Here is a 10,298-nt window from a genome sequence, read left to right as displayed (position 1 = left end):
AGAGGCCATAGCACATTCTGTCTGTCTCTCTGACTGTCTGTCTCTGAATCTCTCTCTCTCTCTCTCTCTCTCTCTCTCTCTCTCTCTCTCTGTCTCCACACACATGCACATGCACACTAAGGATAGGTCATGTGAAGACAGAGAAGACAGTCATCCACAACCCAAGGAGAGTCCTCAGGTATTTACATTGCTTCCTGTAGGACTGTGGCGAATCTATGCATGCCACAGCAGCTGTTTGTTATTATTGAAAGCCCAAAAAGGTTCACCATCACTGATTGAGGACTTGTGTCTTCAGAATTGTGAGAAAGTAATTTCCTCTGGGGTTTAAACCACCTAATTCTAGCAGCCCACCCTGAGTAAGGCACTCTCAATACATTGCAAGTTGAAATGATGATAGGTGTTTGGACCGGCCTCTATCATTTGTAAAGACCTGTTGGAGACCCGATTTTTGCTCTTCACTCTACCCATGTGAGGCAAGAGGTATGCACTTTGCCATACCTTCTTCACAGATGAGGAAACACAGGCCTGAGAGCCAACATGACTTCCATTCAGTCACAGCTAGTGACTGAACTGTGGCTCCAAATTAGGTCTTTTGTCTTGCACCCCCAAAAGTCTTCATTAAAAATATTATAGAAATTTAAAGGTAGGAGCATTCCTTGAGGCTCAGGGCAATCAGAAAAGACCTGTAGAAGGAAATATGGGTTAATCCTGGCTCTTAAAGAACCAGGGTCATATACCAGTGGGCCAGCAATGTAGAGCATTCCAGAGGAGTGATGTGAACAGAAGCATGCTGCAGCCCATCTCTGTTACAGAACACTGTGGTTCTTGCAAAAAATCAAATGTGGGCAACCCTTGAAAATTGTTTTGTCTTGCTGAAATGTTTATTTACAAACAACAAAAAAGGCTGTTTTTGCTTTTCAAATATGTCTTTCAAGCTAACCCCCCAAAAAAAACCTTAAACCAGACCACTTTAAGTTTGTGATCCATAATCCCTCGAATGACAAATTTAAATAATAACCAGAAGCTATTTAGTTGAGTTTCTTAAGAATTTCTAATTTAATAAAGAAATAAGAAGCTGTCAACACAGTACACAGACAAATTATGTCTATGAAAAATTACGTGTGTCCCATTCACAGAGAGCAACAAAGCCTCCCAGCCCATGGAGAGGAGGTTGTGGATAATGAGGGCATTTTTTCCCACCTCAGGGCTAGGCATACCCAAGGCAAATGTTAATCTTTAAGCGGTGTAACTGGCCCATGTGGAAAAGAAAAGTGCTGGCTTTTCATAGCGCAAATTTAGTGTTGGTGGAAATACCTTATTTCAGCTTTTCTAATATCACCCTTTCTTTCTTATTTTGGGGTTTGAAAGGTAAGTTACAATGTTTTATGAACATCGTTGCTAAATATTTTGAAATAATATATTAGTGCTACCAAGGAGAAACATGAACAAAGCCAGAATTCTAGCCAAAGGTCTTGGAGATGACTGACTTCCCAGAAATATTTACAGTGGTATTTCTGTTCACAAACTTAATTTGTTCTATAATTTTGGAGAAGATAGCTGCATTTGTGTTTGTGTGGGGAAGATGGTCATGGTTGTTTCTGTCCCCACCCACCCACCCAATGTGGAGTTTGTGAACAGAAGCAAAATGTTGTGGAATGCTTTTGTCTGAGAACTGAATTGTTTGCAAACAGAAGCATTCATGAACCAAAGTCCCACTGTCCTTCCTTGTGAACATGTCTTGAAGCCATTCTTCTTGCCAAGCATCACTGCATGGTACAAAAACCAGTACAGCAGAGACGCCCCTGGCCTGGCAGGAACAGCAGCAGGCCGCAGTGGAAGAGCCTAAGCTGGAGCAAAGCACAGTGTTCTCGGGAACCCAGAGGAGAATCTTTATGCTGCTGGATCAAGAGCAGGACAGGCCAGAAAGGGAGGAATCAGGGACACCTCATCCTACAGGAGCTAAGGGGACAGAGCAGAGAAATCCCCGGTGTCCAAAGAAACAGAAAGGAGCAGAAGACTCAGGGTTTCTTCAAGACCCTGAAAATTATTTAGGATATCTAGAGTGTAAAATGTGATAGGCAGAGTTTAGTGAGAAGCCAATTTGACAAATCACATAAGAAACTGGGTTTCCTTTTGCAGACAGTGGAGAGCCACCCAAGGATTTAAACCAGGAGGGATTTTATGGCATGATTTGCTGCATTCATTGGATACCATCATCAACCATAAGGCAGCCCTTAGAAACCTAGTGCCTGAGAAGAGACTGCAAGACACCTTCCAGGGGACAGCCAGAGTCTTTAGATCTGCCCTTTAGGCTTCCCAGCTGAATGAAGCCTTGCCTGGCATCTATCTGCATTTTAGGATGAACAAGGAGTGGCGATGGAGACTCCATAGAGCAACGATTTAAGGCAATGAAGGCATAAAAATTTATGTGGAAATCATTGGTTTTTTATGTAAACTTTTTCCCTAAGATGTGCCCATATTGCTCAAGACATTTTTTGAACTTCTTTTTTGGAATTACTTTAAAAGCCAGCATGGGAGCTACGCAAATGATCATTCTTATCCCTTTTTAGCTGCATTTTTAAAATTTTGTACTCCAAAGTAAGCACAACCCATTCTGATTTTTTTTTTAATTTTCTACTGGACCTAGGTCTGAACTAACTTTTATTGCAAAGTTAAAACATCTTCACAGGATGAATACTTGTTACCTCTAAAGACATTCAAGAAAGTACCTGGTCAACAATTCCTTACAGCTCCAAGATTCTCCATTCAGAGTCTTGGAGATTCCCTATGAAAGAGAGGTAATGGGCTGGGTGGAGCTCAGTGGTCAAGCATTTTCTAAGTAAATACAAAGTCCTAGGTTCCATTCCTAGAACCACAAAAAGGAAAAAGAATTAGGGGGCTCATACTTTCTCTCCTGCCTGCCCTGTCCAGTTAGTGTGGAGACTACAAAGGAAAGCTTTTGGTAAAGCACTGTGTCCATGGATACTCTGATTGTTGTCTCCTCTTCGTGAGCAATTCCAAAATGTGCTAGCCATGTGTTAGTGTCTGAGCATCCTCCCTAGTAGTTCACGTCAGGAGAATAGGACCTGAGTCTTGTTTGGCTTTGTGTCATGAAACTTAGCTTTGGCCAAACACATAAAGACCCCTTAGATGTTTGTTGAGTGAATAATTGAATCTATCTCATTGCCTTGTACTGAAATTATATATAAGACATGGGTAATACTCTTGAGGTTATTCCACTCAATAGAAGACTTAATGGCCACTTAAACTTCTTCAAGTTTGTGAATAGTTTGTCATTAAAACCAGCTATTCTCCATCTCTGAAGGGGCAAGAGCAAATGGTAATGAAATAAATCAATCCAAAAGTGTAAACGTTCTTAAAATTTAGTTCTGTGGTCTTTACAGTGCTTCTGGAGATAGTCTGATATTATTTTGTTTTTGTGTGTGTGTGTGTGTGTGTGTGTGTGTGTGTGTGTGTGTTTTTAAGTTATTCAGATGATCTTAACACGCAGCCTCCATTTAATGCCAGGGCTCTACAACTACACCTTGAGAAACACTGCTTTAAAGGAAAACTCTCACTCCAGTTCTACTTTAGTGCCATGGGATATGGAAAAGAACATGAAGGATTCTCCCACTGCAGTATCGGATAATAAAAACTTGAAATCACTGATGGAAGTTCAGTGCAGAAGCAGCTCTTAGCAGGTACTGAGCTGTGAGAGGTCGTGCAAAGGCAGACTTGAGACTTTCTTCAGAGTCTAGCAGCTCTTTTTAGGAGTTTATCATTAAAATAAAAGGTAGCTCCTGCCCACAAGGGCAGTCGAGTGTTAGCTTAGCAAACTACGGTTCCCTGCCAGCAGCCTTGGCCAGTACAGGCAGCCTTGGCCAGTATAAAGGGTCTGAAGGCTTTATTCTCACTAGAGATCAGCATCGTCACTGCGGGCAATGTAACGGTGGACAGATCTCAAACAGCTCACAATCTGCTCACAGTTCAGTAAACAGGCAGTTACAAAATGGTGAGAGTTAATGGAAGAAATAAAATAAGGCTGTGAGACAGGAAGCAACCAGTTGTTAGAAAGTTTAACAGTCAGACTAAAGTACTTCTGTCTAATCTAGCAGCCAACCACTCCTGTTCAAAGGCACGCTACAAAAGAAATGTATAAAATATTATTTTAGAACTTTTGGAAAAATTTGAAGAGGTAGAAATAGTACAGCTATAGAACAATGTAAAATAAAGATCATAAATGTTTCCCCAAAAGTTGCTTAATGAGAGTAAACTGGAGTAGGTTATAGAATTCCCTGTGAACAAAAGAGCTGCTTGCATTATAACAGCATAAATAATCTACCTACATTTCTTTTCTTTTTTTCTTTTTTCTTTTTTTTTTTTCGGTATTGGGGATTGAACTCAGGACCTTGTGCTAGCCAGGCAAGTGCTTATTCTACTGAGCTATCTCCCCAGCCCTCTTCATGCATTTCTATCTGAAATGAATTACTAATATTGGAATTTCAGATCCTCTCTTGCATTCCTGATTGGTACTAATTATTATCATGTTTTAATCTATGACACACTAATGTGAGAACTTTAAAAACTGGGTGTCAGGTTAATGAAGAATCAGTTGTTCATTTTACTTTTTCTTATACTTTTACACAGCGCCGTACTACCAACCCCAGAAAAAACTCCTACAAAACACAACCTCTATGTAAATAGTAAGTCTCCACAATTTTATAACACATAAAGTCAACATGAAAGAATTTGAGCCTATGTTGAAACTAATATTTTGTCTTTGCCTTCAAGTGAACAAGTTCTAAAATTTTCATATGTAAATGATTAGTGTGCAATTAACTCCAAAGGAATTCACTGCATTTACTGGGCCAATTCTGTGACCAGCCACAAAGGGGATAGCACTGAGTTACTGGGACACACAGACTAAACCACCAGACCCTTCTGTGCTCCAGCGAAGCCTGTGTTCTCCGTCTGCACGCCGCGCCTCACAGGAGATTGAAGTGTGGGCAGGCTTTCAATTCATGCAGCCTGTGATTTATGGGGCACACGGGTCAGGAGTTTAGTATGCTGAAAATCATAATAACTGTTTTGTTTTCCTTTTTAAAATGAAGTGACCGAAGCATGTTGAAAGATAAAAGGGTGGAGTGTTTTGATTATGCTTTTATTTCTACTAAAGGTTAAATAATATTGCTGCGTTACCAGCCATGCTAAGTATTATGATATTAAATCTGAAGTAGTTTGTAAGCTGATAGCCGTTTCTTTCCTCTGGGCTTACGTTTGTTATTAATCAAAATGTTGGACTTGTTTAGTGCAGCAGTGTATGAAACAAACAGTTGAAACAGACAGCTCCTTTAATTTACAGCTTTCTGGTTTTTCGTATTTGTAAGAAAAGCTGTTTCTTTTTGTAGACTTTGTGCTGTTGTTCACGTGTCTAGATTTTATTTCTTATACCACAGCCAACTAAATCTGATCGTTGCAAGATTCTCTCCTGGCATAAAAAGGAGGAAGGTGCCCCTTTATGTTTTTAATTAACGAAGTCTAGTAAAGTCATTTTTGAAACATAGACAATTTCTACTAGAAGTAAGCATTACCAAAAAAAAGCATATATTTTTGAGCAGAGAGAGGAATCATTTTTAAAACAGGCGGTATACGTGGAGAGCTATTAATGGGTAACTAAGGGTAACCAGGGTAGTGGAGTTTTTAAGATATTAATATAGGCACTAAATAAAATTGTTGTAAAGGGCCAGCAAGTCCAGCCTCTTCGTAGTGCTGGCTTACACATCAGCGCGACCTCTCAGCACTTAGAAAGCTGCTAAGAACTTACTGAGGTGCAATATAGGGCTCTAAGCTCCCCCCGATGTGTGGTAATGAACCCTTAATGGATAAACTTGCCACGCTTCTAAATGTGTTTCCTGTCAGTGGTGATACTTTTAAAATTTCTATAGTGTTCTTTGTGGAAAACAGAGTAAATATTGTAAGGAATATTGAAGAAAACAACAAATCTCATTGTCTGAAACAAAAAAATGTTAAATTTATTACTTCAGGTGGCCAGGGAGATGGCTCAGTGGAATAAGCGCTTCCCTGGCAAGCACAAGGGCCTAAGTTCAATCCCTGGTTCCACCAAAATAAATGAATAAATAAATAAATAAATTTATTACTTCAGAAAAGAATGGCTGTGTTCTCAGGCACATCCTCTCCAAGCAAAGTAGGTTGCAAATTTTATATAGGTTTTGGGTTCAGAAATTCTGTAAAGGGGCTGGTGAGATGGCTCAGTGGTCTAAAGCACCTACTTAGAACAAGCTAAACTAAGCACATGGACCATGGTTCAATCCCCCAGCACCACATGCCCGCCAGCCCCGCCCCCTGGTGGGCTGAGCTGGCCACACACATACAAAATAAATAAATAAATAAATAAATAAATAAATAAATAAATAAATTCTGTAAAGGTTGACAGGAGCCCCAGAAGCACCATTGTTCAAAAGAGACTATTGCAGTTCAGAAGGATTTTCACCCAAGTGAGTCTACCACTGGTTGGCCGACATTCCGATGCATGAGACTATTCTCGATGAGGTGGCTTTCCATGGTGTGTACACAGAAGCAAGTTGTCACTCATCTCTTAGACCCATGCATATCATCCCTAATTGCTTGTGTCCAGTGGTTCTAAGTGTTACTTATTACTGCAGCTATTGAATGATAACTCTTTTTGAGGATTTGGAAATTGCTACTAGTTGGGAGATTGTTTTACTCTCAGAACTTAATACTAGGGCCAGGGAGATAACTCAGTGGCTTAAGCTTCTGCCTTGCAAGCTCAAGGTCCTGAGTTCAATCCCCAGCACTGAAGAAAAGTTAATACTGAAACATTGTAGGAAATTGAAAGCAAAAGAAAATCAGACGGTGAGGACCCCATGCAAATATAATGACTATATGATGCATTTCCTAAATAAAGGTGTTTATTAGAGCTTTGGGAATATAAAAAGTCAGCAGGTTTCAATGTGAGTGGTATGTTTATGTACTGGGGTGGGGATATAGCTCAGCAGCATAAGTATCTGTCTGACAAGTACAAGGTCCTGAGCTTGATCCCTGGTACCAAAAAAAGGGCAAATTTTGTGTACGGACATCAGTTATGAAATTTGATGCAATAATTTGTAGAATCATTGTAAAGTATAAAAATGAGTGTGATCCACCTCATTTGTAAGTTAAAGTAGGACCTAGGTCACCTATGTGTCACTTACTGTGCTTTCTCAGGTGAAGAGGAAGGAGCTGGGAAGGGCCCTAGCTGTGGCTTGGCGGGCCTGATGCACAGCAGCTAACAAATCCTCAGAAAGGACAGCGCCACTTTTGTAACATTGTATCCCCCCCCCAACTTCTTAATATTCTTCAAATTCTAGGTATATAGGAATTTGCCACACAAATAGTGTCGACTTGTCACTACAAGTTTGTGTTACTACAGGGAAAAAAGAATAGGTGGTCTCTGCTACAGCCTCTACCCAAATCAAATCGCTGCTTTTATAGGGCAAAAGAAATTAGTGTCATTCTTTTCTTTTCTTTTTTTTCTTAATGTATTTGCTACAGGGTCTCACTACGCAGCTCGGACTCATAGTGATCTTCCTGTTTTCCGCCTCCCCCGTGCTAAGATTATAGGCATGCACCATCACACCCGGTCTCCATAGCTGGCTCAGTTCACCCAGGGCCAGGGCTGGCACAGCATGTGGTGCCAGGGATCTGAACCATGGTCCCTATGCTTGCCTAAGGAGGCACTTAATCCACTGAGCTATCTTGCCAGCCTAGAAATTAGTGTCATGCTTGAACTTCATCTGAAAGTTATAATAGGCAGATAAATAGTAATAATCATAAAGATATGTAATGCCATCTGTTGTGATAAAGGATAGCGAATCTAAGATATACCTATTAAAAATATTTTTTCATTTAAATAGCTGTACTAACTAATGTAATGGAGCAACAAGGAGAAAAAGCCTTAATAGTGTTTTGTCTTGTTTTGTATAAAAATTGAACTTTTTTCTTTCCAAATTCAGTCTGCTTTATTTACTTCCCTGCTTCTTCCTGACACCTCCTACTAGCAGCATAGCTAACCACTTACATATTTCTCTGTTGCTAAGGATAGCCAGCTTATGACCACTTAGGATTCAAGCACATGTTGATACCTTAAGACCAGTAAGCATTTGCTAAAGTAGGAAAGCAGGATGGTTAGATTTGTTGTAATCAACAGTAGAAGGAGAAAATTACTCCATGGAGTTGTGCCAAAAGTTTACCTTTTTGCGTATGTGGAAAAAAAAAAAAAAAAACATGTATTTTTAACTTAGCAACTCCCCAAAAGAAGGGAGTCATACGATATGGACATGACTTTTAAATTTTCTTAATTTATCCCTTACTGTTGACCCATGAAAGCACTGAAAATCAAACAAACAAAAAAATCAAATAGGATTGGTGTATTGTCTAATGTTTTGTTCTGCAGTCTGGCTTGCTCTGGTTAAATGAGTGTGCTTTTCAAAGAAAGCCAATTGAAAGTGTTCTCTCCATATGACTAGAAGAATACTTCTGGGTAGAGCTCAACCTCCCACCAGGGGAGGAACTTCAGATGAAGACTAAAGCAAAGAACTTGCTACTGGAAATGCAAATCAGCAGAACAAACTCCAGACATGTTTTTCAAATTTAAGTGTTTTCTGAGAAGCTGCTGTCCATGTGGTATAAGCACCAGTAAACCGTCACCCTGTTTGGTGCTCGGCCCCCTTTTGGCTCAGGCTGCCAGTGATAAGTGAAGTATAGGATTCCCGCCTTCAGTTCTCATACCAAAATTCACTGAACCATTTCTCTTCCTCTTTAGGATGTCACATGTACTTCAGTTTGAAGATAAAAGCAGGAAAGTGAAAGATGCAAGCATGCAAGACTCAGACACATTTGAAATCTATGATCCTCGGAATCCAGTGAATAAAAGACGAAGAGAAGAAAGCAAAAAGCTAATGAGAGAGAAAAAAGAAAGGAGATAAAAAAAATGGTAATTATGCTAACCAGAACATCCTGGAAACGTGTCTGCGTCAAATGGCCTGGTGGCGGCCATTGTTCCAACAATGTCACTTAGTGTGTGAGAAGTATTTTTGAACCTGTTGTCTTGTTTTGTAAACTGTGGAATGATACCAGCAAATGCTTTTTGTTACTGATATATGCTTTTGTCCTAACTGACCTTTTATATTGCTAATTTGAAATAAAATCCGTTTCCTTCTAGTTTACATGTTAACTATTTGCAGGCTATATAAGCATGTTTGTACCCTTTTTCTTCAAAGTATCTGAAGGCTTTATTTTCAAGATTTTTTTATAAGAGGTTCTCACAGAAAGATGATTTAAGGGAAACTTCCCTGGCACTAACTTCGGAGCATAATTTTAAAATGTAAAATAAAAATATAATAAAATAATATAAACATTGATGGGTTTACTTTCCATATAAATATCTACAAATAGTCAAACCAGTAAGACTCAGTAGCCTCGTGCTTTTAACTGAGGAACCCTCCAGTGAACATCTACAGATGTGGTCCGGGCAGCCTAGTGCTCTGCCTACCATCAGCTGAGCACACCACACACTGCAGCCTGGTCCCAGGCCTCCCTACTCACTCCTCTGGCCTTCTCAGCACAGTGAAAGCAGGCATGCAACCAAACTCACCAAGCATCTCTCCTGTGATGATAATCATATGTAATGGGGAGTTACACTATCTATGTGTAGTCCATTTTCTTCTAGAAGTTGAATGCCAGAAGTGTTCCGCAGGCAGACTCCAGTCACCTAATAAAACTTCACCAGCATATTTTTTCAGATAGGGCCCATCAGATCTCTCTTCTGACCAATAATGTAAAAAGAGAAAGGAAAGGAAGAAAAGACAGAAGAAAGGAAGAGCATGAGGGAAGAAGGGGGAATGCCATCCAGTAGGCTTTCTCCAGAATGGTAGTTCTCAAAATGTAATCCCAGGTATGACACTACTTAGCAATGGCACTCGATAACCTGTTACAAGTATAAATTCTTGTCTCACTACCCACCACCCACACCCTCCTTCCAGACTGCTGGGTCTTAAACTTTGAACCCTGAGGACTTGTTAAATAGATGAATGAGTCTCACTACTAGTTTTCAACCACTTTGGAGATTGGAAATGTCTAGTGAAATTAAAGATGTGCATATCCAGTGATCAAAAAAAAAACTCTCAGCTTAGATCTATCTCCTAAGGAAATTTTCACATAATTGTGAAAATTTATCTCTTAAGGAGATAAGTAAAGCAATAGGTATTAAGATATACATT

The 10,298-nt window shown here is 39.8% G+C and overlaps 1 protein-coding gene across 1 annotated transcript in view; it reads left to right on the top strand.

Annotated features, from left to right (window-relative positions):
• The window catches only part of Cwc27 (CWC27 spliceosome associated protein homolog), a 277,617-nt gene extending 268,121 nt beyond the window's left edge, over positions 1–9,496 (top strand). The window contains exon 14 of the mRNA XM_004623050.3: positions 8,843–9,496. Coding sequence (XP_004623107.2) covers positions 8,843–9,005 — 163 coding nt within the window. The 3' untranslated portion in view covers positions 9,006–9,496. The remainder of the gene's footprint in view (positions 1–8,842) is intronic.
• Positions 9,497–10,298: the final 802 nt, after the last annotated feature.

The sequence above is a fragment of the Octodon degus genome, unplaced genomic scaffold, assembly GCF_000260255.1.
Source record: "Octodon degus isolate 3935 unplaced genomic scaffold, OctDeg1.0 scaffold00001, whole genome shotgun sequence".
Taxonomy (NCBI): Eukaryota; Metazoa; Chordata; class Mammalia; order Rodentia; family Octodontidae; genus Octodon; species Octodon degus.
Note: the sequence above shows the minus strand (reverse complement) of the source record. Positions and strands in the feature narration are given on the sequence as shown.